This window comes from Bos indicus, chromosome X (genome assembly GCF_029378745.1).
Source record: "Bos indicus isolate NIAB-ARS_2022 breed Sahiwal x Tharparkar chromosome X, NIAB-ARS_B.indTharparkar_mat_pri_1.0, whole genome shotgun sequence".
Classification (NCBI taxonomy): domain Eukaryota; kingdom Metazoa; phylum Chordata; class Mammalia; order Artiodactyla; family Bovidae; genus Bos; species Bos indicus.
The window spans coordinates 31,529,920-31,557,468 of record NC_091789.1 but is presented as its reverse complement, the minus strand read 5'-3'; the positions used below and the strand labels follow the sequence as shown (position 1 = coordinate 31,557,468).

The following is a 27,549-nucleotide window of genomic DNA, read 5'->3' as shown; positions in this document are numbered from 1 at the left end:
AGTGACATTACATCATCATGCTCTTTAGTTGACTGTATGTAGTATATAGTTGAGAAAATAATTCTGCATTATTTCACTAGTATTTACACTTTATCCTCAAACTGATTTTCTTTGGGTGAAAAATACTATTCTAAGTGTTTTTATAATGGCATAGGAAGATGTTTACAATTCTATGCTGACAAAAACAGCAAGCTAAGTAGAAGTGAAAGTATGTGAAGAAAATGCACAGAGTCCTTATTTTCTCTTTTAAACCTTCCAAAGGGCATGCATTACTTTTTGTAATTAGCCAAAGTTAAAAATGTTTTTTTGGAGAAGGCAATGGCACCCCACTCCAGTACTTTGTCTGGAAAATCCCATGGATGGAGGAGCCTGGTAGGCTGTAGTCCATGAGGTTGCGAAGAGTCGGACATGACTGAGCGACTTGACTTACACTTTTCACTTTCATGCACTGGAGGAAGAAATGGCAACCCACTCCAGTGTTCTTGCCTGGAGAATCCCAGGGATGGGGGAGCCTGGTGGCTGCCGTCTATGGGGTCACACAGAGTCGGACGTGACTGAAGTGACTTAGCAGCAGCAAAAATATTTTTTAAATGTAGTATGTCCCAATTTTATTGATAAATTTAAAACATATGCAGTATTCTGATAAAACTCCACTTTGCTGATAGATTTTACTAAAGATAACTGCACTATTGAAGAGCACGGGTGGAGAGCTCCTACGTTATTTACACATGATTGTGATGGTCATGAAACGAACTCAAGTCAAAATGAAGAATTACAGCTGATGTTGCAGAAAGCCCAAGAGACATTCAGAATTACTTCTAGCTTTGGAATTTATTAGATTTAAATAACCTATATTCAGATCTTCAACGCTGAGGTAACTGTTAATTTTATAGCCCCATTAGAGAGATCAAATACCAATCTACTCTAAATTATAAAAAGGCCCCAAATGGCATTCATTTTGAAAAAACATTATTTAACATATAAATATATACAGCGAAAAGGCTGTGCAAAACTTATCCTTCCAGGAACCAGTAGGTTTGAACTAGCAAAGCAGTATCTTTTGTATGCCTTCTGAAAATGTAATCTTTGAGTGTATTTAACCAAATATTTTTTTGTATACTGCAGCAATAGACTCTATTTCAAAGACTAAGCTTCAGCTAAATGACTCCACAATGAGTGAAAATGGAATTCTATGAGCATAAGTAAGTTATTTACCTAACTTGTTTTTGTAGTGCGTGTCAAAAGCAATTTGTGACTCACCTACTAAGTTCCTTGGAACTTGTATGACATCTTCAGCAAATTCAAGAAAGCTTCGAGCCTTTTTCACTGCATCCTGATCCTAATCAAAATGGGGAAAAGGTTTAAATCAACAGAAGATGAGCTATCTGAAATATTGTTTTTATTTTAGAAAAAACTATTTAGTAAAATATTTACCTCCCCATAAATATGAAATGTGCAGGTATCTTCATCTAGATCAATAGCAGTGACCCCAGGTACCTTTCTAGCTTGCTGAATATTAGCACCATGAGTACCAATAGCTAGACCCATTAGATCTTCTCGTACAACAAACTGTTCATGAAACCTTGAGGCAAGCTGCCTTGAACTCTGAAGAGAAATGCACATCTGATTAGTATGCTTTATCAACTATTAAGACAACTGTATTTAGGTCAGCCACGTAAATTATCTTGACCCTGTGTATCAGTTTCTATTGGAAACTAACAGGTTTAAGAAAATATTTTGCACAGCTTAAGTACTTTTTAGGTTACTAAAGGTCTATGTCATTTGATATATTTTTGTTAATAGGAAAGGGCTTGTTGACAATTTTCCAAGGTAACCTTTGAAAACCTATTTGCAAGGCTGCCTTAGTTAACCAGTGACATCAATGTAATAATTAAGAAGCAGATCAACTGTTCCCAAATAAAAACCAGCTCACTGGGTCTGACAGACTCAATATTAAGTAAAAAAAAATTTTAAATACCATCTTCACAGAACACTGTATTCATTTCATTTTATTAAAGGATATTGGTGTGTATATTTTTCTAGAAATGGTGCCATTTATATAACATCACTAGATACTGTGGGTTTAGATACCTCTCTGATGAACATTAAAAGGACACCCTCCTACCACCACCCCCAAACCTGAGTAAAGGAATCATAAAAATTGTTGGTACATTAAACTGAATAATTACAAAGTCAGAGATTTACAACTTATCTTACATATCTGTCTGCAACCTAAAACAAGATCAGAGTCTGTAAGACCTTGTGATCTGGATCCACAAGTATGATGAATTCTTTATATTCAGTGATGACTTAACTACATTATACTGACACCCCAAAACTTGTGGATAATCACTCTCTTTAGATAGTATCATCAGTATTACCAAAATTTAATGTTTAGTTCTAGCATGCCATTAATGAAAACCAAACATATTAGTGGCTCATGTTGAAAAATGGAAATTTCTTATCTGAATATGTGGATCTCTTTAATATTAGTAGTGAGGAAAGATAGGCATGCACACTAGTTTCTCATTATTCAAACATACCTGATAATCTGAATGAATGTTAACTACTATAAACAATTTTAAAAGTATAAAATCCTTTTTGTAGATTAGAGTAAAAAAGTGAATCAAATATTCCTAGGACTTTTCAAGAGGTCATGTTTTTTGACTCCTGGTTGATTCACCTGGTTCATTCTTTTCACTGATAATTCACTGATAAATGATAAGCCAAAGTTATGATAACAGATCATTTAAGAAGAATCAGATGTTTAAGAAGAGGTAAATGAGTATATTTCCATATTACTCACAACGAAAGTAAGGAGGCTGTTCTGGCCTAAAAGCTATGAGAGAATCACTAAAGAAACCACAAACTTGTGAACACAGGGACATCAAGAAAGAATGAGAGTAAAAAGTAATTAAATAGACCTCCATGGCCAAAAAGAAAATAAAGGAGCAAAAGGAGATATGAATGTCTCCTCTCCGGCTAGGTGTTCAGCAATCTCAATTAAGTTGGAAGGTGGCAAGTTTTACAGACTTTTACAAGAATACAGCCTTTAGTAGTGGTCACCTTTTCTCTTCAAATGCAGTCTGGAACTCCTTTTTTTTTTTTTTTACTATTTCAACTGCTTGGTGTTTTCCCTCTAATGAAATGAATAATGATGAGGAAGTCTGGAATCTGACAATTACATACTGGAGTTGGCACATTACACTAAAATCCATTTAGTTTCTATGGTAATGGATGGAAGTACTAAACAGTTATCAATGAAAATAAATGTATGGTAATGAAAATTATTGGAAGATTAATAAAAGTAGATAAAATGCACCTTAAAAGACGAAATAGTAAGTTAGGGAAAGAGCCTCTGGCAGGAATCTGAAGACAGGAGTTTTAAAGAGTGACAACCAATTAGAATGAAGAAGTTCTATACCCTTTTAAACAGAGATAAACATACATAATGAAAGGAATATGATTAGATATTTAAATACTCTCTAGTACTTTAATGATAACATGTTACATGGGAGCAGCATTGCTTCACTTTATTAGCAGCTTTGATGAACTTCTAGCAAAAAGTGAGTTGGCCAGAAGTTCCTTAACATACATAAACTGCTGCTTAATTCTGAAACCTCAGGCATAAAAATTTTAGTATGATTATGCATTGTACAGTTTAACTTTTTAAAATATAGAATACAAGGAATTGCTAAGAACAATAAACAAAGGACAAGCTGCCCAAAGTCATGTTTTGTAACCACACAGTTATCATTTCTAGATAGCCTTACAAGCATCGCTAGGGAAAACCACATACCTCCAGCTGCTTACTGGCTTCTTCATTTCTCAGTATCAGAGACAGCTTAGTGCGCAGACTCCGAAAGTGCATGTCAATCAGCATGTGTGCTCGCTTTGAGGTGACCTCACTGATGGACTGAAGGATATTTAAAAAAAAAAAAAAAAAAAGTTATGATCAAAGCAAATGCCCTAAATGAAGCACACCAAAATAGACAACTCAGAAACACTCACCAAAACCACGAGCTGATAATTTTCTGGATCGTAAGTTACAGAAAAGGCACCAACTGCCTTTTTAAAGTCTTTATGTGCAGATTCCTTGGCACACCTAGAAATAAAAAGAATAACCATTGTGAAGTTAAGATGAATGATTACCAACTACTGGTATAAATATATGCAGAGACATTTGCACTTAGTAGAATTGTAGATTCATATTAAACTTGATTTATGCAAAATATGCTATATCCATCTGTAAATTCAGTTTCTTTGCTGGGCTTCTCAGGCCAATCAAGCATTTGAGATTATAGAGAAAGGAAAAAACCAGTTATGCTCTTAGGAAATTACTGGTGGTCCTAGATAATCAAAGATGACATCTTTAGGGGAACTTACCTCTCTGGTGGCTCAGCAGTCAATAATATGCCCGCAATGTAAGAGATTCAGGAGACCAGAGTTTGATCCCTGGGTTGGAAAGACCCCCTGGAGGAAGAAATGGCAACCCACTCCAGTATTCTTGCTTAGAAAATCCCATGGATAGAGGAGCCTAGTGGGCTACAGTCCATGGGGTTGCAAAGAGTTTGGACACAACTCAGAGACTGACCACCACTCTCCTCTGCAGGCTTCCTGATTTCAGTTATACATGATGCATGCATGGTCAGTCGTGTCTGACTCTCTGTGACCCGAGGACTAGAGCCCACCAGGCTTCTCTGTTCATGGGATTTTCCAGGCAAGAATACTGTAGTGAGTTCCCATTTCCTCCTCCAGAGGATCTTCGGGACCCAGAGATCCAACTCGCATCTCCTGTGTCTTCTGTATTGGTAGGGAAATTATTTTACCACTGAGCCACCTGGGAAGCCCTAGTTACATACGGTAGGTCACTAATTTTCTTGAGTCAACTGTTAAAAACTTTTGGGGATAGCTACCGGGTATCCAATTTTGTTCTGCTGTTTCTTTTCTAAAGAAAAAGTGCTGATCAATTTTAGCTTGAGAAGAAAATGTGTATGAATCAGAAGGCACAAACATACATATGCAATCTTTATAATTAAGAAGTAGGATTTCTATGCATTTTGAACTATTAATAGAAGTTAATGTTTATCTAAAGTGTAATGTCTAAATCAAATTTAATATATGCTCTTTCTTCTCTAAAGAGTCTTATTTAAGCATTACTTCGTATCAAGGATGATGAGAGAAGACCTTTGGAAGCTTCTTTGAGCCCTACTTGTTATATACGTATCTCAGAATACTAGCTAAAAGGGAAAAAAACCTGGAGAAATCAACATTGCCTAGAAATTGGTTTGTAACTTATGACAGAACTGGATTAATCAGTTTTAAAAATCTTAAAATTCTATGATGAATGTTTATGTTAGAAAAAAAATGTACATTAGCTATCTATGTGGCCAAGTAAGTTTAAACAACTGGAATGTTGGCTTGATTCAGTTCAGTCGCTCAGCTGTGTCTGACTCTATGTGACCCCATGGACTGCATCACACCAGGCCTCCTTATCCATCACCAACTCCCCGAGCTTGCTCAAACTCATGTCCATTGAGTCAGTGATGCCATCCAACCACCTCATCCTCTGTCGTTCCCTTCTCCTCCTGCCTTGGCTTGATTACATAACCAGAAAAAGCTAAATTTTTTTTTTCACTGCTTTTGTAAGCCATTTATGTCAAAGTTCACTGAGGTTAAAAATTGATTCCTATTATTTGAAAATGTATTATTCTTTTAAATTAATTGCACAGCTCCTCTAAGTTCTCAGCCTTTCTTGCAAATCAACTCACATTTGTCTTAAGTCTTCTGGAACATCCAGTTTGATTTTATGAAAAGTCTCTTTTGTGGCAGGTTTGTTGGGATTGACCGATCGCAAACGTTCAATTGTGACAATTTCATTGTATGTAGCATCACAAGCTGCATATTCTATCACGTAAAACTGTGAGAGAGAAATCAAAGTCATTCCTGATCATAGTGTTTAAATTAAGAACAAGAAGCTATACCTATTCAGTTCTTTTAAAATTCTTTAAAGGGAAAAAAAGCTATTTGATCAACTAACTGAAACACACAAAACATACTCAACATATAAACATTTAAATAAGGTAATCAAGCTAGCTATTACTTTCAAATAGAAATCCAAACAGAAATGTATATACCTGATTTTAGAAAAGGAGAAGAGTGTAAGAAAAACAATTGAAATAGGCATTTTCCTACCTCACCCTTTATCATCCTCACTTTAGCTAACCACCAACAGCAAGGCTCTTTTTCATTTGCTCTGGAATAAACCTACACAAAAATTACAACATAGAATATTTCACGATTAAAATCATTCAGAAATTTGTAAATTATCAGACATCAAGGAAAATTTCTTAAAATGACCTTAGGTATCTTGCAAATCTGTTAAGTTGTAGACTTTTAACCAGACTGCACCCCTGCTTCTAGACAGAGACATTCAGAAACTACCTGGTTACCAGGAAGAGTACTGTAAAATATGCTTCCCTATTTCTCTGTGCTGTCTTTGTGCTGCCTCAGTAATCATCAGTATTCTGAATATGAAAGCTCGAGAAAAGCTGACCACTTATAAAGCTGGGCATGCTTTCTTTGGGTACTTTATGAGCTATGAAAATGTATCTAAACATGTAAAGATGAACATGTTTTTGTTTTACTTTAATAAGCAAGTAACAAGCTGGAAGTTAGTGACCCTGGCCTACTGCCTGGCTCATGGTCACTAAATGGGTAAGGCCACTGACTATTCAGCCCACTAAGGATACCACCTGGTGTTCATGTCTCCTGGGACTAAACGGACACTAAATGGGTCACTCTCTGGTCTCCTGTCCCCTTCTCCACTAAAATGGACAACTCTACACTGGCAATCCTCTGGATACCACCTTTCTCCTCTCACATACTGTGGATCAGTTCTAAACTGATCTCTCTGGTGACCACTTCAAAGTTCACCTATGATGTGCAGCATGGAACCTTTTGTGAAGACACTAGCAAATCAAGGTTAATAGGGAAAGAGACACATGGTGAGTGACAGAAATACTCAGAAGTAGAAAGAAGACAGGGAGGACAAGGGGATGGGGAGGAAAGGACAGAAGACAAACAACTCAGGTCCCCCTTTTACTACTGAAGTTCATAGTGACAAAACACAGTGATGAAACACAACTTAACTCAACCTACCTTTCCCTCTTGCCCCCATTACTTCCTTTCACCTCTGCTCTAGTCAGAGAAATAATGTCAGTTATTTGTTAACTGTTTTGTCATCCTAACAACAGCTTTTCATTGGTTCCCATTGGTCATGTGACTAAAGTGCGCAAAAAGTCCCCTCTATCCATTACTATTATGAGCATTCCTGGTGTAGACAGACCAAAAGACCTAAGTTAATGGTTATACAATACAGTGACTAAATATAACTGGATTGAACCTACATTTTCTTGTAACCATCAATTCCTTTCATCTCTGCTCTAGCTAGTGATAACCTCAGTTATGTATCACTGTTAGTGGGGTCATGTGACTCAGTTGAGCACTATAAAGAAAAAACAGTCCCTTTTATCAACCCAAACACTACTATGAGGCCTTCTGATACAGACAGACCAAAAGTCCTGGTCCTTGACCTCAGGAGGCATGTAGTCTCCTGGGGAAGTGAACAACTAAAGGTCCTCAAGTACAGTGTTTGTACTCTCTACTTGAGTCCTGACAAAACCAAACCCAGTTCCTTTCACCTAGTTTAAGTACTGAGTACATCTTGGGTAAATAAAGAGCACTTGAGAAAAGAACACAGGCTGGACATCGAGACCTTCCTTGAGCACTCCTTAAAATGGCACTCTTGCCCATACATCACCTTCCATCCTTGGTTTTCTTTCTCGGCCTATTCACAATGGCCCTAATATTAACTCTCCTCACTAGAACAGGAACCTGTTAAAGGCTGGGGCCTCTTCTGTTTCACTGCACCATCTGTACCCAGCACAGAAAATAAGAATTCAAGGACCTAGTACACCTCACCGACCTGCACAAATGGATTCTTAGCTGCTTCCATCATCCTGCAAATAAAACTGCTACCATTAACAAGGCATTGTGGAGAAGAGAAGCGCCTTAAAATTGAGTATGTGCAGGGGGGTGAAGAAGAGGATACTACACAGGCCAGCTACAACATAAAGCTGACTTGAAGTTCCTGAAGTCTCACAAAAATTTCCAGTGGCTACAGAAATCACAAACACAATCTTTCTGTCAATGTGTTACATCTCCATAGCACCTTTTGGTCAAAGACATTACTGGCACATAAGCAGTTAGTTCACAGCATCTCCTGTGAAAAGATATTTTACCTATAGGTATATATACTAAAACTCGTAGATGAGTTTTTAAAAATATCCCAGAAGGCTCTATCACTACTTAAAGAAATCCTAGGATGCTGCTCTATTGAAAGGCATGGTTCTTTTCCTAACTCATTTTGCTTAAAATGGGGACATGGTTGTAAACTAACAATATATTATTCAAACAAGATTCAGAAATTGAGGAAATGGGGAAAAGAAATCCTAGTGGACAAGGGAAATCAGTGACTTTCCAAACTGTGCCTTGAATGCTGTTCAGGCAGCCACATTTAAGCATCAATAATGTATTATGTCAAATCATTACTAGGATGGTGCAGTCAAAAGCCTATTTGCATAAGAGCTATAATTCTCAAGGTAGACTGAAAAGCATTAAAGACAAGGGATACAAACGGCGCAAACAAGTTAAATGTTCCCAGTTCTTCAGTGCTTAATAACTTGATGGTGGGGAGACTTACCTCTACTTCATCGCTTTCATTTATATCTTTATTATAACCCACAGGTGGTGGGAATCTCACATCATGGAATGGAATCTGCCTGTCTGGCTGCCAGCTGCAAATAAGCAAACACAATTATTTAACACGTTTTCTGGTTTAACGGAAGGGATGACTATGCTGCCATCAACCTTTGGTTAAGTATAACCCTTTGTTTTTCTAGTTTAAAGAAGCAAATGCTTTAAAACTGTCAGTGTTTCACTGAGTGGGGGCATAATGGTAATATACAGACATTTCAACAAAGTCTGCATGCAACACAGCAGCCTTGTAGTTCTATTTGGAGTATTTCTCTAAACACAATAGATCAACATTACAACTTAACAAGTCTTTCTTCCAATAATTTCAACTTCTAAGGATTCTAAAATTCAGGCCATGACAGCAGTTTCCTTTGGTGCTTTAATACGTTAGTATCAGTATGTGTTAGTAATGTCATCACCATACTTCTACTTGCAAAGGAATTTTAACCACATTCCAACAACCACAGAAACTGATCTTAATGCCCTCTAATTTCCAAGCAAAATGGGGTGGTCAGCACATTAGCAATTCACAACTCACTTTTCCCCCTTTAAATTTTAGATCCCGCGAGGTGGTCAACTCTTGCCACGGATAGCTGGCTGCTGATCAGTATGACGTACCAGCATGCACTGGACGGGTGGGGTCTCCTAAACCACAGAAACCCAATGGAGACAGCCTACAGGAGTTCAGTAAGTTGCCTATGTTTTTTCATTTAAAGTTATATGGAACAATTTTGAAAACACCAAATTATTATATCATGATGATATGAAATATTAAAAGATAAACTCTGCAAAACGCTGGCAGATTCAACTGCTAGAGCAGTCATTTCTGGGTTTTCTGTTAAAGGGCTTTCTTAGTAAAATCCTATCAAGAAATTTGCTATTTGTTTTGGGGGATTTTTTTTTTTATATTCTATTATATAAGATAGCAAGGTAAAGTCAGAATTTGTGGAAATCTGATTCAGGCCTATGTTACACTGCACCTATTTTCTGCATTATTATAAACCCTTGAAAACTCTGCAACTTAAAAAAAAATTATCTTCAGGGAATTCCCTGGTGGTGCAGTGGTTAGCACTCGTCTCTCTCACTGCTGGGACTCTAGGTTTGATCTCTGGTTGAGGAACTAAGATCCCACAAGCCGTGCAGTGTGGCCAAAAACAACAACAAAAAAGTGTCTTTACTGCAGAAAAACTTTTTTTAATATACTTACTGAAATTAGTGATCAATGTTACAGATAAACATATATGTCACAGATTCATTGCTAAATTTTATTGGTAAAGCATGTAGTAGTACATAATTTTCTTCATTCCAAAGAAGGAAGAATTATTTTAAGGATACAGAGATAAAAATTCAAATTCTTTTTTTTTTTAATGTGACACATGGAAGACAAAAAGAAGACATCTAAAATTATGTGGTATTATAGGAGTTTATCATTGAAAGGAAACAAAGGATATAAGCTGAAGTTTTATAAAACATCAGGTTTGTTTTTGTATGCTTGCTTTTAAAAAATCAGAAAACAAAAAGGAAATGCAAAGGAGTGCAAAGACACTACTTTGGTAGGGACCTATCAAATTCTGGTAACATGCTCAAACCCAGTGTTGAATCACATACATAGTACACAAACACAAGGAAAAAGTTGATCTATTTCAAATTCCCAGCATGACAGTAAGAAGAGAAACTTGTACACAACTATAGTACAGGAGAGAACTAAAAGGTCCAAAGACAAAATAATTTTAAGTTTATAGTAGAAATCTGATTGAAAACATACGAGAACTGACCACTGTAAAAACTAGAAACCAAACACATTCTTAAATGCATAGAGGAAATAAGTATTTGCTTAATACTTTAAAAGAGTAGCAAATAAAGAAAACTCTCCCTTTATGGAAAATAGTGTTTACCTCATGATGGAAGCAAGCAGATAAAGAGTGTAAGTACAAGAAAAAAATTCCTCTCCAAGTTATTAAAGATTCCTCTGTTAGAGGCATGATGCTGTTATCCAGTCTATAATGCATGGATAATCATGTAATGAAGCAGATTCTGAAACTTTTGGCTCTATGTATTCAAAGAAAGGTATTCTATTACCCAAACTTGTATTTTGGACCAAGACCATTTGTCTAGAACTGAAAATATGATTGGATACTCTAAATCCTTTTATCTGTCCCCTTAAATTTTAGGCATCCGAGACTACTACAGTTGACCCTTGAATAACTTGGAGGTTAGGGCCACTAACTCACTCTTTGTGCAGTTAAAAATCCATGGATAATTTATAGTCAACTTTCCATATCCAGAGATTTATGGTTTGTATCATGGATTCAAATGACTCTGATTCATGTACTACTGTAGTATTTACTACTGAAAAAAAATCCACATACAACTGGTCCTTTACAGTTCAAACTCATGATCCTTGGTCAAGGGTAAACTGTACTTTGTCCTGTTGGTAGCTAAAAGATCCTGCTAACATTCTATTTATACCATGTCTTGGTCAGATACTGTATTTTAACAGATTTATTGAGATATAATTCACATAACCCTATAAGCCATCCACTGAAGTGTACATACAAGTCAGTGACTTTAAGTAGATTCATAGATATGTGCCACCATTACCAGGGACTTCCCTGGTAGCTCAGTTGGTAAAGAATACACCTATAGTGCAGGAGACCCAGGTTCTATTCCTGGGTGGGGATGATCCCCTGGAGAAGGGCATGGTTAACACACTCCAGTATTCTTGCCTGGAACATCCCACAAAGGAGCCTGGCAGGCTACAGTCCATGGGGTTGCAAAGAGTCGGACACAACTTAGCAACTAAACCACCACCATTACCAGTCAATTTTAGAACATTTTCATCACTTCAAAAAGAAATCCCACACTCTGGCTATGGCTTTCCACTCCCACGAGCCCCAAGCGACCACTAATTTATTTATTTTCTCTATAGATTTGTAATCTGTTTTTGATACACTACTAATTTCTCTAAACGCCAAAGAACTGATGCTTTTGAACTGTGGTGCTGGAGAAGACTCTTGAGAGTCCCTCGGACAGCAAGGAGATCAAACCAGTCAATCCTAAAGGAAATCAGTCCTGAATATTCAATGGAAGGACTAATGCTGAAGCTGAAGCTCCAATACTTTGGCCACCTGATGCGAAGAGCTGACTCACTGGAAAAGACCTTGATGCTGGGAAAGATTGAGGGCAGGAGGAGAAGAGGGCGACAGAGGATGAGATGGCTGGATGGCATCACCGACTCAATGGATATGAGTCTGAGCAAACTCTGGGAGACAGTGAAGGACAGGGAAACCTAGCATGCTCCTAGTTCATGGGTTCACAAAGAGTCGGACATGACTAAGCAACTGAACAACAACAATTAATTTCTCTTGGTAAATAAAAAACAAACATCATAACTGCTGACCATCCTTGAGAATTTAGTAAAATCCTAAGATCATGATCACATTTTGGGGTTTGGCAAAGGAGTTTATACGTACTTTAGAATCTTGAATCGCTACTATGAAAATACCTCTCATTAACAGCATTCAAAAACTTTAGTCAAAAGACCTGTCTCCCCAATAAAATGTTAACATCTACCTCTACTATTGATGCCTTTGTATATACAACTAATGTGCCTAGGCCTCTAAGTATTTTTATGTACTCATTTAACAGTAAACAGAAAAGATCAGTTACTGCTCTCGATGATTTTAAATTTATGAAAGATAAAAAATGTTAATAGGCAAACATAATTATTTCTAATAAAATATACCAAAGGACTAAAACTATCAGTTTTAGATTTAACATTACAAAATTCACATCAACTTTCCCAATGGATTCCCATGAATCCATTCACTTTCATCTTTTAATATTTACAAATATTTCTATTCAAACTCTCAGTTACTAGCACAGAACAATCTGGTTTCTTTGTTCACATTTAAAGGAACTAAGATGTAAGGGTCAAGATTATACAAAAGGGATCTCCAAGGTCATTAGCAGGAACAGTCATTCCATTGGTTTAATATTGAGTTGTTCACGAACTTCCTGGTCAGTTAACATGAAGATCCATTCCTGAAAAACACTCAAACTAGACTTGAATTTTTTTAAATGAGGAGTAAAAGGAAAAATTAGCATAAAATGTTAAAGAACCTAAATATTAAAATTATATCAAGACACTTACTTGTTTTCAAATGCCACTGTTATTGAATCTTCATGAACATCTTTTACAAATGCCTATTAAAAAAACACAGTTAAATTAATTTCTAAGCTTAAGTATCGTTTTTATTTTTAGTTACACTTTACAGTGATACAAATATTTTATGTTTAACAACAGAATGAAGCTTTAAGTTTGTTAGTTTGCGAGGCTCACTCATTCATGAATCACATCTGTATTTACATACCTACAGCATGGTAGGCCCTAGGAATACTGATTATTTAAAATAGAGCAAAAAGAATTGCTCTAGAATTCAGCGTCTAATAGGAGAAAGACAGATAAATAAACTGAAAATTACAATGCAAAGCTGAAGGTATACTTTAGATTAAAAGTTTTAGAAACTAAGAAACTTGTTACAGAGCTATATACCAGTCAGTATAGATCTGTTGTAACCTATCTTTTTCTCCTTAATACAATTTTAGAATACAATAGTAAATAACTAAATATAATCTCAAATCTATGTGAACACAAGTACACCAAGTTCTCTTTAACAATATGCTGCTAATACCACTAAAAAGTCCAATTACTAGAGTTTAATTAAATTCTCAATCTCACAGGCACTTGGTGGAAAAAATAGTAATATAAAGTACAGACGTTTAAATCTTTTAAATCTGATGACGCAATTGCTAATAATCCGCAAAAGACATAACAAAATAGCTAATTATCAAGAAATCTTTAATCAGCATGCTGTCCCTAATTCTATAAAATGACATAACAAAACAGCTAACTATCAAGAATTCTTTAATCAGCATGCTGTCTTTAATTCTATAAAATTAAGTTTTTAATAGGTGCAGGAAAGGAGGCTTTGTTTTTTGTTGTGACAATTAGAGGAGTAGGATAAAGGATAAAGAAACCCAAGGGGCTTTATATCTTAATTCATTTTAAAATGGTTTTAGAGATTCCAGCTTCTTACTCCAGCGTGTTCTGGGCATGTCTCTGTGCTTTCGTGGTTTCTGTCTACAGGATTTTGGTCAAACTCCTCCAGCTGTAGAAGGCCCGTGGTGACCCGAGGTGAGCATTTTTGGAGGCTGTAACCCAGCAATGCTAAACTACTTGGGCCTCTCTTCCTGCCTGCCTGCTGTCCTTCCCCTCTTTTCACTGAGCTATCTCCTATGGGTTTTATTTCAGTTCAGATGTCACCTCCTATGGGAAAACCCAGAAGACTAAGTTCAATTTCACCTTCAAACTTCTTAGAGCATCTTATGAGTATCCCCCACTATAAACTACCCTACTAGAGTATTTTGCCCATTTTTGTACCAAAGGTAAGCTTCCTGAGGGTGTCTTTTATTTACGGTTGAACTTCAAAGTACCTATTAAGGGTTCACTGAATAGTTATTATCATAGATCACTGCCTAAAGGGTTCTTATCCTAGCCTCCAGGAGGAAAAGTATTTGTGTGGTTTGAAGGGATGGGGCTGGGTGGGGATGCTGATCAGGGAAGACAAATAGAAGAGGTTGAGGTTCTTATGCAGCAGGCCTAAACGGGCAGTGGGAACAAAGGCTCAGACCTGGAGAAACAGCTAGGGCTGTGGTAGAAATAAATCCTCCATGGAAAGGAAGTCAAGACAATTCAATGGGGGGAAAAGAACAGTGCTTTCAACAAATGGTGCTGGGACAACTGGATTATCCCCTTGCAAAAGAATAAATTTTGGCCTAACCTTATACCATATACAAAAATCAACTAAAAAATATCAAAGACTTAAAGGTTAGAGCTAGAACTATACAACTCTTAGAAGAAAATATAGTAGTAAATCCCCCTGACTTAAGACAGCTAGCTTGGAGTAAGACCCTTCTTTAACTTCTCTATGTATCCTCAGTAATTGGCACAATTTCTGGTATACAGTAGGTGCCCAATAGATGAGTTAAACAAATGATTCAATGCAAATATCTTGATAAACAAATACATTGTCAAAGGCCAGAAATTAAAGCATTGTTTAAAAACTAAAACTTCTCAAAATATCAAATTAAAACATATCAGTCAAGTATTAAATAGCTGTGCGAAGTCACTTCAGTCATGTCCAACTCTATGCGACCCCATGGGCTGTAGCCGACCAGGCTCCTTTGTCCATGGGATTCTCCAGGCAAGAATACAGGAGTGGGATGCCATTTCCTTTTCTATTAAATAGCTGCTCCTAAGAAAAACAATGGCAAGTAAGGCAGGGCTCTGGAAACCATTTATAGTTGACCCTTGAACAACACAGGTTTGAACTGTGAGGATCCACTTACACATGGACTTTTTTCCAGTAAGTGTAGTACCCATATTTTCACTTCATAGACATTTAAATTATCTCAAGGGGGGGCGGAGTTTGTGTTCAATTAGAGGTCACAATATGTGGAATCAAAGGAACTTGGGTTTGAGTCTTGATTCTGTCCAAGCTATTTCACCTTCCTGCCTTTGGGTGAACCATTTATCAACTGCTTTTGGTACCCTAGCCCCAGTGTTCAAGGGTTGACTGTACATTGAACCTAAACAGAGACACCAAACTCCTGTAATTATGCTGTAAAGAATAAAGCAAAGCTATGCTAAAAGAAAGTTTCCTTGTAAGATCAAGGTGGACTGTAATGGAATCTAGGTGTTCTGCTATATCCAAGATGCCTAAATAATTATTTCTAAATTAAACGTATGTCTGTATTTTTATAGTTGTTCATCTCAAGTGGGGGGAATTCACATTTTCTTCCTATCATTTTGATATTGCTTATTTTCCCTCAGCTATATTTAAATCACACACATTTTCAACAGAGTGTTGAGAACTCTAGTTAAATACTGACCATGATATCCTAAAACATACTCAAGATTTTGTAAGGGCGCATGCCCGTACTGCTCTAAGGGGTTTGCCTCACTATTACTATAGAAACAGAAAGGCTTGATTTTGAGTAAAGTTGGAGGAACTGGACATTTAGTTTTCTAAAGTAAAATTAGCTTTTTAGTTTTAGTAATTAGTTTTCCACAAATTACAAAGAAAGGGAGAACAGGGCCCCCCTGCCCTCAATTTCTCCCATCTTGACAGTGATGGCTAATACCAAATTAACAATTTGCTTTTTGAGGGTGGGACTTCTATTAGGAGCTAATCCCTTATTTACCGAAAAATGTCATGGCCTCTGTCTTCATCCTTGTCTAAAGTTTTATGTTTGCATGTCACGGCAGTAACAAATATTAGTTCCTTACTTCATATTATGGGGCTTTCCAGGTGGCTCTAGTGGTACAGAACCTGCCTGCCAATGCAGGAGACGCAAGTTCCATTCCTGGGTTGGATCCCCTGGAGGAGGGCATGGCAACCCACTTCAGTATTCTTGCTTGGAGAATTCCATGGACAGAGGAGCCTGGTGGGCTATAGTCCATAGTGTTACAGAGTCAGACATAATTGAAGTGACTGAGCATGCATGCACTGTATATTAAATGCTAAAAATGTTAAGTCCTTTAGTCAGCTAAGAGAACCTTGTTACAGCTGGGTGAAAATTTGTTCTCACTAAATAAGGTATCTTTCCACTACTACTGCCCTTGTCTAAACTGTGCTACTGTTCACCACAGAAGCTGCTGGTCATATATAAATATTTCTATTTAATAAAGTATAAGTAAATAAAATTAAAAATCAGTCTCTGAGTTATACTTGCCACATTTCAAGTGCTCAAAAGCCACACAAGGCTTAGTACCTACTGCAGAGGACAGCACAGGCAGAGCACATTGCATCACCACAGATGGACAGATCTGTGCACAGCACTGATTTCGACACTTAGAAATCCGGGGGAATGATTTCAAATCCACGTTGAAAGCACTCTAAAAGTTCATCTCATTATTTCACCGCTACATTTTAACTTGTTTTTCTATTTGCAACAAAGTTTTTGCACAGTTTAACCACACTCATTCACCGCATTTGCCTATTTCCTAAAATTAAACATTCCTTCAAAGGAGGAAGATCTGCAATGGTTGTGACTATTTAAAAAAACAAAAACAGCTCTCAAAGACTTTAAAAACAATTCCAGATATACAGTGTAAAAAATGGTTTAAGCAATCATCAGAGCCTACCAGAGCCACTGCTTTCGAGTTAATGAAGCTTATCTATATATGGATGTTTGCATGATTGTTTCAAAACCAGTCATTTTTAGTGGAATAAAAGAAATTCATAGGTTACCTCTGGTTCACACACTCGCTAAGCACAAAGGTCTCCTGTGACTTCAGAGGCCTTTTGCTAAAATGCCAACAAAGGTCCCAATTTTCTGTTTCTCGTCATACCTTCTCCAATAACTCTCCTTTTTGGCCCTGCTCCTCCCTTATCCCAATAATCATGTCCTTTCCTTCCCTGGCTGCCCCCAGAGCACTATCACCCCACCCACCAACGTGGAAAACTAAGGTTGGTTGCACTCTCTACCTATCCACACATGAAAGTTGATGAGAAGATAGGTTGAGGGAATTTCTGTGGGGTTGGATACCAAAGAAGGCAACTGAAAGGGTTTGAATGAGTACAGGAAGAGAGTTGCATGGAACTGGATGAGAACTAGGGCTCTTACAAAAGTCAGTAAACTTGGTGGTTAAGTGTTCTGCTGTGGGGACTTTCCTGGAGGTCCAGGGGTTAAGACTCCACGCTTCTACAGCAGGGGGCCCACATTCAAGCCCTGGATGGAGAACTAAGATCCCACATTGGTCTATGGCCAAAACGAATAAAAAATGCAAACAACAACAATAAAGAAAAGAGCCTTTGAGGAAAAACAAAACAAAAACGAGTTTTGCTGTGAATGAGAGCTAAGTTCAAAATCTTGATTTTATGACATAATAGCTGTGGGACTCTCCAAGAAGTGGTCTCTGGGCCTTGTATGCCTTGTCTGCATAAGTAAGGAATGGATACAGAACTGGACTTGCTGTCTGCTGTCGTGAATAAAGAAATCACACATGTCTAGTGCCTAGCATGAGGCCTAACACATAGTTGGCACTAAGATAAGTTACACGTAAAGCAGAGAGGAGCATATTTTATAAAAGATGCAAAGCCATAAACACTCTTGCACTTGAAAAAGTTACATCTCAAAAAATCATACATTTAAAAAAGATATTAAAACTTAGGACAGAAAAAGAAAAGGATATTTCCTCAAAGATACTAAGTACTAACAGGTCGTTTACACTCAGAAGAAAAAAAAAGTAACAAAAACCTTTGGGGTTTGAGAAACTGCTAAAAGTGCAGTTAAAGACAAGACACCCAAAGCAACTATACTCCAAAAACAAAAAAAAGACACACACGGACTTATCATCAGGGGGAATAAACACAAAATTTAAAAAAAAATCATTATGGGGTCCCACCCACCTTACTGGCAACTGGGCCAAAGAGGCAATCATAACATGATACTAGCCAAAGCGTGTCATGACTAGAGTTATCTAATTCCAACATCACATCACCCAGACTGATGAAACCAAAAGAAAGTCCGTCCCCATTTTGGTGAACTTTTACTCTCCCACTACACCTCACACCTTGGCAAACTCTTCTCACAAACATTGAGAGGGGTGACTGTGTAGAGAAATTTCAGTGTAAGCCACTGACCAGCAATGAACAGCTATTACATTAACACTGAAGACAGCTCATGTAGTGCAATGATGATTCTCATTAGAGAAAACTTAGAAGCATCGCAAAATATCCCTCCTCAAGAAAATCTGTAGGAGATAAGATGACAAGGACATATGAAATCTGATAAAATATGATTCAAAGCCAAGGCTTCACATACAAAGTGAGTTATTGCTTTGCCACCCTTTGAATGTGGGCGCTAACAACATATGAGAATGAACAACGGAGAGGGCAAAGTACAATAAAACTCCTCAACAATTCTTCCAACCGCAGTGCATGACTAGGAATACTTGACTTCATTTGGGCATTTACCACAAATTCTGAGAAAAATGCATTCTTTCTGGTTCACCTTGACCCAAAGACAACACACAGGTACAGAAAGAATAGTATGAAATGAATTATTAATTTTCCTGTGCCTATGTATTCTTTTGAATGCATCAGTTCTTACCTGCCCCTAACATAACAAAAGCAATTATTATAGGAAAATCAAAGATTTCAAACTTTATCTTTCATTAACAGGCATTCACATGAAGAATTACTGTGTGCGGAGTTACTAAAAAGGAGGCCTACATATAAACAGAGTATTTTCATGATGTCATTGTATGAACTTATAGAATAATGCTGAACCTGCATGTCTTACGCCTCCTGCGTTGGCATTCAGGTTCTTTACCACTAGTGCCACCTGTGAAGTCCAGAATAATGTTAAGACAGTGTTATAGTAACAATTACAATTAAAAAAAGTACAATGAAAAATTGAAAGTGAAAGTGTTAGTTGCTCAGTCACGTCTGACTCTTTGGGACCCCCGTGGACTATAGCGTCCTAGGCTCCTCTATCCGTGTAATTCTCCAGGCAAGAATACTGGAGTGGTTTCCCATGCCCTTCTCCAGGGGATCTTCCCGACCCAGGGATCGAACCTGGGTCTCTTGCATTGCAGGCTGATTATTTACCATCTGAGCTACCAGGAAATCCAGTTCATTTCTTTAAGTTAAATTTCATTGCTTCAGGAAGTCAGAGTACCTCATCTCAAAGCCCCAATCTGACCCTTACTGGCTCTGACACTTAGTAATAAGTCACCTACCTCATCTCTTTGTACATCTATGTCCTTATCTATTACCTAAAATGGGAGTAACAATAGTACCTCACCGTTGTGGGAGGTGATTAAACAAATTTAAAAGAGGTAAAGCACCTAGAACAGTGCCTGACACCTAGAAAGCTCTCAGTATCTGTTAACAGTTATGCTCATAGTTATGTCAGGAACCACATTCTCATAGCGGTCAGGAATCAGAAATCCAACTATTGTAATACTGAATTTTACATTTAATTAATAATCTATGGAGATTTTCAGAGTGCTTGAATATGAAGTTGGAAAATGCTCAAAAGGGTAATAATGCTGCTTCCAAAACACTAAAAAGGGTGTTTAGACTGGGAAGAAAAAAAAATGCAGTTGACCTAAAGTTGTACTTCCTTGAAGTACAGAAGACTTCAGAGAAAATATGAAGAAAATGTTCATTTAAAAAATTTCCTCTTGATCATACATTTTTAGGCAGATGCCCTGATGATAAAGACCTTTTTCAACATTCTTTGTTTAGGAGATGTTTTGTAAAAAATTTTGTGAGGTATAATTCAAGTGTTCTCATGTCTTAAGTAACCTAGGCTCTATATGGTGTACTCATGACTTTTCCAAAGTCAAAGAAATACCTAAGCATAAAAATAGTGGCTCTGACAGTTACTAAATTTAACTTTCAAGTTTTTAAGAATAAAGACCAGAGGGAAAAACAGAAATGAGCTGTTATGATCTTAGGTTTAGATTTCATGGTTCTGTTAATTCTGAATCTGAAGTTTAAGTTAATTTTTTAGAGGAATAAACCTACCTGTTACCAGCATACATTCTATCCAGTTTATACTGCAAATGTGGACCATGTGCTCAGAAGACAGAGAACTGCACCTTCCAGTATGGTGGTTCTGGTAGGCAAATCAAAGTCTGAATGCAATTATACTGAAGTCGTTCGAGTTGTTTAGTTTCTTAAGCCTTTTCAATCCGGTGAACCTAGGTTTCTAATTTTTCGTAAATGTAACATTTCTCCATAATAGTGCATTTTTTGTCTTTACTTCCCATCTTTTCTGTCCATCCCACTGGACAACTTGATTTACTTTTGCTTTACTTTTATAACTCAAATCAGTATTGAGTCTGATAAGAATTTAAACCTTTTTCATTCTAGAAACTATTTTTCTATCAACACAGACCATTTGCGGCGTTCTTAAAAACAAAACCTTAATTAAATAAGCATCTCAGCAATTTTTCTGCATGTGTTTGCTCACCATTTAACATTTCCCCTCAAGGAACAGACAACCCATTCTTTCTATTCACCTTCATATTAAGCAACTTTTGTTAAAAAAAAAAAAAAACAAAAAAGAGGGGGTGATAAAGAGGAGAGATAGAGGGAGTTTCTTATATTCCAATCAGTTTGCAAGTAAAATCACAAAGCAAATCATAGGCTGCTTGGAAGAGAACAATAAATCCTTCAAGACTAGGATGTGCTTGCCCTCTATAGCAAGCAAACTCCACTGAAAGACAGTAAGAGTGATATCCGATCTAATATCACAGATTAGACTACCGCTCCACCTTTAGCCCCTACTCATATTTATTATACTTAGCGTTCCAAATCTGGTGGGCAAAACTACCAACCTAGGAATCCCAGGGACTGTGGAGCCTGGTGAGCTGCCATCTATGGGGTCGCACAGAGTCAGACACGACAGAAGCGACTTAGCAGCAGCAGCAGGAAACAGAAGGGTTCTACACAAACTAACCAGCAATAATTATGGATCACTGAAATAAATGCAACCAGAAACTGCAGAGTTAACTGGATGAATTCTATATTGGTGAGATTTAGGAACAAAAATCCTGGGTTAAATTTTTCCTCCTTTTACAGCAAAAGATTTTATCATTTTGCTAAAAGCATGGAAGAGTTTACATACTTTACTCACTTATGAAATATAATGCTCTCCAAATTTCTCCATGAAATAGGTAAACACATATATAGTCAAGTCAGTGTTTACTTGCCTATTCCTAGTTTGAAACGTTTATGTTTTTCTATGTAGATTTAAGAATGGCGCTTGGACAATGGCAATATTTAATTTCCACTTTCTTCCATATGCACCTTCTGTTTCCAAAATACTGTAGTAAGGTGGGACATCGCCCACCGAAGTTACAGAGAGACATTCAAGAGGATACGAGGACTTAGATTGCTAGATCTACAGCAAGTATGAACCAACAGAGGCACCACCTGACATATGAAATTATTATTAATTCTCTTTTTGAAAGTGTAAGATATTAGTGAGATTTGAAATGTTGTAACTTTTAAAAAGCCCGTAGCAAAACCAAAGCCATGCATGCCTATTTAAAACCGCAACAATATAGTTAGCTGCAACATTAAACGTTCAGAGAAGATAAATCAAGCGTTTGAAGCACAAAACAATCATTTCCACTCACTTAAAAAAAAATTCCATAGGAATGATACATGCTTAGTACATTTTCTAAAGTTTCATGGCATATATCCAGGCCTTTGGAGGGTTAATTTTTTTTTCTTAAGTAGCAGAGTTGCCAATGTTTTTAGACGCTGAAGCATCTGTATTCCAGAATATTTATAACGGGGGGGGGGGGCAAACATTCAAGATTACCAAAGTCTTCAATCCATTACTCGGATATGTAAGGGTCTTCCCGAAAACTTTTGAATCTAAACTCTCTTTTGAAATCCACAAAGAGAAGTCACTAATAATCAGTTGCCATTGTGATTTGGTACCAACTACAGCTTCTTACTACTCTTTCTTCACACCGCTTGCCCAGAACAGTGGAGCTCTCCGAAGTCCCAATGCTGGACCGGAAAAGAGAAGGCAAAGGAGAACGCAAACCCTCCTTGCAAGGCAGAAGGCGGCTTGACGGAAGCGCCCCCCGCTCCTCGGCAACTACCCACACGTCAGGCCCGGATCCCACTGGAAGAGGATATTTAAGAAAACAGAAATAAGCCTTCACCGTCACTTCGCGCGGATACTGGTGCTTCCCGCCCGGATCTCTTACCTGCCGTCGGCCCTCGCCCACCCCCAGCGCTCCCTGCTGGGGCTCGGCTCCCAAAAGGGCACCCTCTTTTCCTTGCTCGCTTCTCATTCCGACAGACGCTGGGGCCTCACACTGGAGAGGCAGTGGGGCTCGAGGGGTTTCCCAAAGGCCCGAAGTCCGGTCCTTCCCTCCCTCCCCAAGAACATCCCGCCGAGTGCGCCCCGGGCCCCGGGCGCGGCGCTCGCGAAGAGGGTTCCAGGCCTGCCTCCGGCCGAGTCTAAGAAGAAAAGGGAGGGAAAGCAGGGCGAAGATGGGGCCTGCCCTGGAGTCAAGTACCTTGTAGAAAGCGCCATTGGAGCCCCGCACTTCCACCACCAGATCCTCCATCTTCTCGTCCGCCCTGCTCGCTTCGGAAGCCCGCCCTCGAGAGGTGGGCTGCAGGCGCTCGAGGCCCAGCCGCCGCCGCCGCGTTACCGCACGCCCCCCGGCAGCGGCGCCGCAGTCACCGCTGCCGCCTGCGCTCGCCTTCGGCTCGCCGCCCGCTCCGAAGCAGCCCCTCACCGGAAGTGAAACCGAAACGGAGCCGAGCGCCTGACTGAGGCCGAAGGATCCGGCCGCTCCGCGTGTAAACAGTGAAACCGCGTCATGTGACCGACGCCGCCCCTCCCCCCGCGGGTTCGGCCCCTCGGCCCCGCCCTCTTTCCCCTGGCGGGCCCAGGAGCGCGCGCCTGCGCGCTGCTCTGGATGGGCCAGGGGGGGCCGAGTGCAACGTGAGGCGCGCGGGCTTGGCGTGCGCGGGCTCGGCGGCCGGCGGGAAGGCGGGAAGGGCGGCGACAGGTCGCACCGCTGGCCGAGGTCGCGCCTTTTGGCGTGGCCTGGCAGGGTCCTGAGCGCCCGTTCCGTTAGTGAGGGCTGGGGGTCAAGCCAAGGGCGTGTGAAAGGGCCTCCCATAGCGAACAAGAGTGTTCACTTCTCCAGATCTGGACTGGCTTGGGTCGGAGGTGGTTTTTGTTTTGTGTTTTTAAGTGGGGCAGAGCCTAATGGAGCTGGAGGTGGAGTGGGAGACAAGAATAGAGGTGAAACATTAGATTGACGAAGACTTTAAACTGGTAACAGTGGCAACAGTGGTGACCGGGCTTGTGTGACCCTTAGAAGGTGACAGTAATGCTCTCCCCTCCCCAGGAGATTTTGAGCCGCCCCGTGTGCTAGGAGGGGCAGTGGATTGTGTCAGGACCTCTGGAAATGTCTTTCCTCAGACGCAACTCTGACGCACGTGCTCCCCTTCCCTCTATTCTATTTCATACCGTTTTGACACAGGTTTTAAAAAATGCGCTAAACACTCGTTGATTTCTTTACAGTTAATTTCCCTACTGTTTCACACCTACCACATGCCCGCCTTGCACTGGAGGTGACTTATCTACAGGGGCCAGTGCACCTCTTTGCAGCTCTCCCCGCTTACCCCTCACAGTAAAACAAACCCTAAATTTTTCACATTTTTGCTTCTGCACCATGCTTGTATTCACCTCGACCTCGGTTTCCTTTCGAAGGCTTGTATTCCGCTGAGAAGTTTATTGAGCCTCTACCCTATGCCAGTGGAGAAGGAAATGGCAACCTGCTCCAATTCTTGCCTGGGAAATCCCACGGATAGGGGAGCCTGCAGCATGGCAGGCTGCAGTCCATGGGGTCTCAAAGAGTCAGACACGGCTTAGTGACTAAACAACAACTATGTGCCAGACGGCTTGCTGAGTGCTAGTGAAACATTGGTGAAAGAAAAAAAAAAGTGAAAAAAAATAAAAGACCACCTTCACTGAACTTGGAACATAGAGGAACCTAGATGATCATACATTATCAGAAAAGAAAATCTGGAGTGGCAGCTGTGATAAAGGCTCTGAAGGATAGGTGCACCTATGATAGTGGTGCAGGACCCAGTGTGGGGTGGGGGGAGGGTGGTCACGGCTGGGAAACTCCACCTGGAATGTGACCAGTGAGAGTTAACTGGCAGCACTGAGTTGATGGAGGCGGTTGAACTGCCCCAGGCAGATGCCCCAGAATGCGAGGCATCCTTGGGCCTCCAGTTCCCTTCCCAGCCCACTCCTGGCCAGAGCAGCCGCCTTGCCTCTGGTGGAGCTCCAGCATGAAAGCCTCAGATCAAGGCCACATTCCTTGAGGCCACATAAACAGGAGTGATTTGTTGAACTAGGATTTCTGGAGTCGTCACAAGATGCAAAGATCCCAGTGCAGCTAAAAGAGACTATCACTGTTGACTGGATGGAAGCAGAGCAGAGCATCAGCCTTAAACCCGATATAAAGAAGGGGGACAGATTGATACGGATGATTGTAACTTCCACGTGTAGGATGTTGTTCAGTTTACTCCAGGCATTCAAATATTATCAGCTCTTCATAACCACTGCAACCAACACTAAACCTGGTGCTGTTCCTTGAAGCTCTGATGCACTTTCGTGCCTTCATGTATTCCAGTGCTTCTTGGCCCCCAGAAATCTTCTCATTAGGGTTATCGGCTGGATTCCCATTAGCTTGTTATTTGTATCTCAGGTGCAGAGAGTTTACTCTGCTCCACAATTCTCAGCACGTTGTCATCATCAGTCCCTGCAAGGCCCTTTTCTTATTTATGTTGTTTTACTTTGGTTAAATTATTTGTCCTTGTCTTTCTCAATACCCACTCCCATTCATCTTCTAGATACAAACTGCAATATGTTTGGTATGGATTCTTGATCATTTAAGACATGGGGTTTCGTGTATGCCTTTTACACTTATGAAGATGGTCCTGGACTGTAAATCTCTTATTTCCCACTGTTTTCACTCAATGCTACGTTCTTGAGCTATATCCACATTCCTGCAATTTCCCTAGTGATGGGCGTCTAGGATACTGCCAACTCCTTTATGTCACTCTGTGGTGAAAATCCTTGTGTGTGTCTTTACGAACCTTTGCAAGAACCACTTTTGTGCTCTTAAAGACTTTGTACATGCCTCCTGTTTCTCACTGCACAACTCAGCATATAGAAGGGACTCAGTCGATGTTGAATACCTCACCTAGGATGCTTAATGTACTATCATCACTTATTTACATTTCTGTTTTCTTTGTTGGACTGTGAGTGCCTTATGGGCAGGAGAGATGTCTTAGGTATCTTTACGTCCCTGGCACATTCAGAGGTTGATTTTAGGAAATCTTGGATGAATGAATTCATGCCTATCCTCACTGCCTCTATGTACTATGACTTGGTCTTTCCCAGTTAACTCTCAGTCTCAGCCTTGCTCTTATCTCTAGGTCCTTGAAATGCCCACGTTCAAGACAGCTCAGCTGAATTCAGACACGGGCTCAGTCCCACTCATGACCTTGTTACTCCCAAATTCTTTCTCCCTGTCACTAGCAACCCCTTCTTCCAGGTGATTGCTCAGACCTAAAACAGTCATTCTGACCCTCTCTTTCTCTCATGCATTGAATCCATCAGCAAATCTTTTCAGAGTCCACACTTCTCACCACTTGTGCTGCTAAAACCATGGTTCAAGTCCTTTTCCTCTTTTACCTGGATTATTTTAACAATTTCCCTGGTCTCCCTGCAGTCACTCTTAGCCTCTGTTTGTTATCAGCACAGACATTGACCCTATTCAGGTGTCAATCAAGTCACTCTGTTATTCAGAACCTTCCAGTTGCACCCTAAATGCCTCAGTGTAAGGCCAAAGTCCTTGTTCATTCTGGCCTCAGTGCCCTTCAGTCACTGGCCTCACTTATCTCCTCTGTCTCTCACCTTTTATCTCCTTTATCTCCATTCCAGCCATACTGGCTTCTTTGCTGTCTCTTGAAAACATCAGGTAAGTTCTGTCTTCTATCACTAAAATGTACGCTCAGTGAGAACAGAGATTTTTTTTTTTTTATTTACTGCTGGTTCCCAGTGCCTACCACAGCATTTGGAACATAGCACGTACCTACTAAATATTTATGAAATGAGTGAATCCATGTTGAGGATGTAGCTTGGGTCAAATCTGCTACCGTACTTACATTTACCCAATATGAGAATGATGCTTCAGCACCTCTAGGCTTGCCTTGGCCCCTAGCTTCCATTAAATTGTTACCTGTTGTCTTTGCATTGATTTATTCTGTGTTATTTCCTGCTGCTTTGAAATTTGAGCCCTTTGAATGTTTTTCCTGCCTCAATCCCAACTGAGATACCCTTTGCCCTTTCTAACTCTTGAAATCCTATGTACTCTCTTGGACCCAACGAAAGCCTCACTTTTTTCATGACACATTCTTTGACACATTCATCTTCATTCACTTCACTTTGACATCTTCTTTGAACTAGACATTAGGAAAAAAATTAAATCATAGTCCTTATGTTTTTGAACAGTTTAAGATTTACAGAAACATTGAGCAGATAGTAAAAGAGTTCCCATATTGCTTCCCTGATACCTCCCTCCCAGTTTCCTTTATTATTCACATATTGCATTTCTGTGGTACATTTGTTATCACCAATGAGCCAAAATTGATTCATCTTATTACCCGAAGTCCATATATTAGTTTAGATGGACTTCCCTGTAGCTCAAACAGTAAAGAATCTGCCTGCGATGCAGGAGACCAGGCTGTGATCCCTGAGTTGGGAAGATCCTCTGGAGAAGGGAAAGGCAGTCCACTCCAGTATTCTTGCCTGGAGAATTACATGGACAGAGAAGCCTGGCAGGCTGCAGTCCGTGGGGTCGCAAAGAGCCAGACACAACTGAGAGACTAACACACACGTGTACATTGGTTGTATAGTGTATGGGTTTTGACAAATGAATGATGTCATGTATCCCCCGTTATAGTATCATAGAGAATAGTTCCTCCATCCTAAAAATTACCTGTGCTTCACCTATGTATTCATCAGCTCAACCCCCTACTCTAGGCAACCACCAAACTTTCTGCTATCTCCATACACTTGCCATTTCCGGTATGT

The 27,549-nt window shown here is 39.5% G+C and overlaps 1 protein-coding gene across 12 annotated transcripts in view; it reads right to left on the bottom strand.

Annotated features, from left to right (window-relative positions):
- Nucleotides 1–23,227, bottom strand: part of FMR1 (fragile X messenger ribonucleoprotein 1) — a 39,679-nt gene extending 16,452 nt beyond the window's left edge. For 6 of the 12 annotated variants that reach the window (XM_070784265.1, XM_070784264.1, XM_070784266.1 and 3 more), the window contains exons 1-9: nt 22,940–23,224; nt 12,971–13,023; nt 8,765–8,858; nt 6,196–6,267; nt 5,772–5,920; nt 4,012–4,105; nt 3,800–3,916; nt 1,435–1,605; nt 1,261–1,339 (exon numbers count right to left, since the gene is read on the bottom strand). In XM_070784265.1, coding sequence (XP_070640366.1) covers nt 1,261–1,339; nt 1,435–1,605; nt 3,800–3,916; nt 4,012–4,105; nt 5,772–5,920; nt 6,196–6,267; nt 8,765–8,858; nt 12,971–13,023; nt 22,940–22,990 — 880 coding nt within the window. In that variant the 5' untranslated portion in view covers nt 22,991–23,224. Of the gene's footprint in view, nt 1–1,260; nt 1,340–1,434; nt 1,606–3,799; nt 3,917–4,011; nt 4,106–5,771; nt 5,921–6,195; nt 6,268–8,764; nt 8,859–9,355; nt 12,945–12,970; nt 13,024–22,939 lie in introns of those variants that run through there. The other 6 variants (XM_019955869.2, XM_070784269.1, XM_070784273.1 and 3 more) reach the window with 5 other exon arrangements.
- Between the last annotated feature and the right edge of the window lie 4,322 nt (nt 23,228–27,549).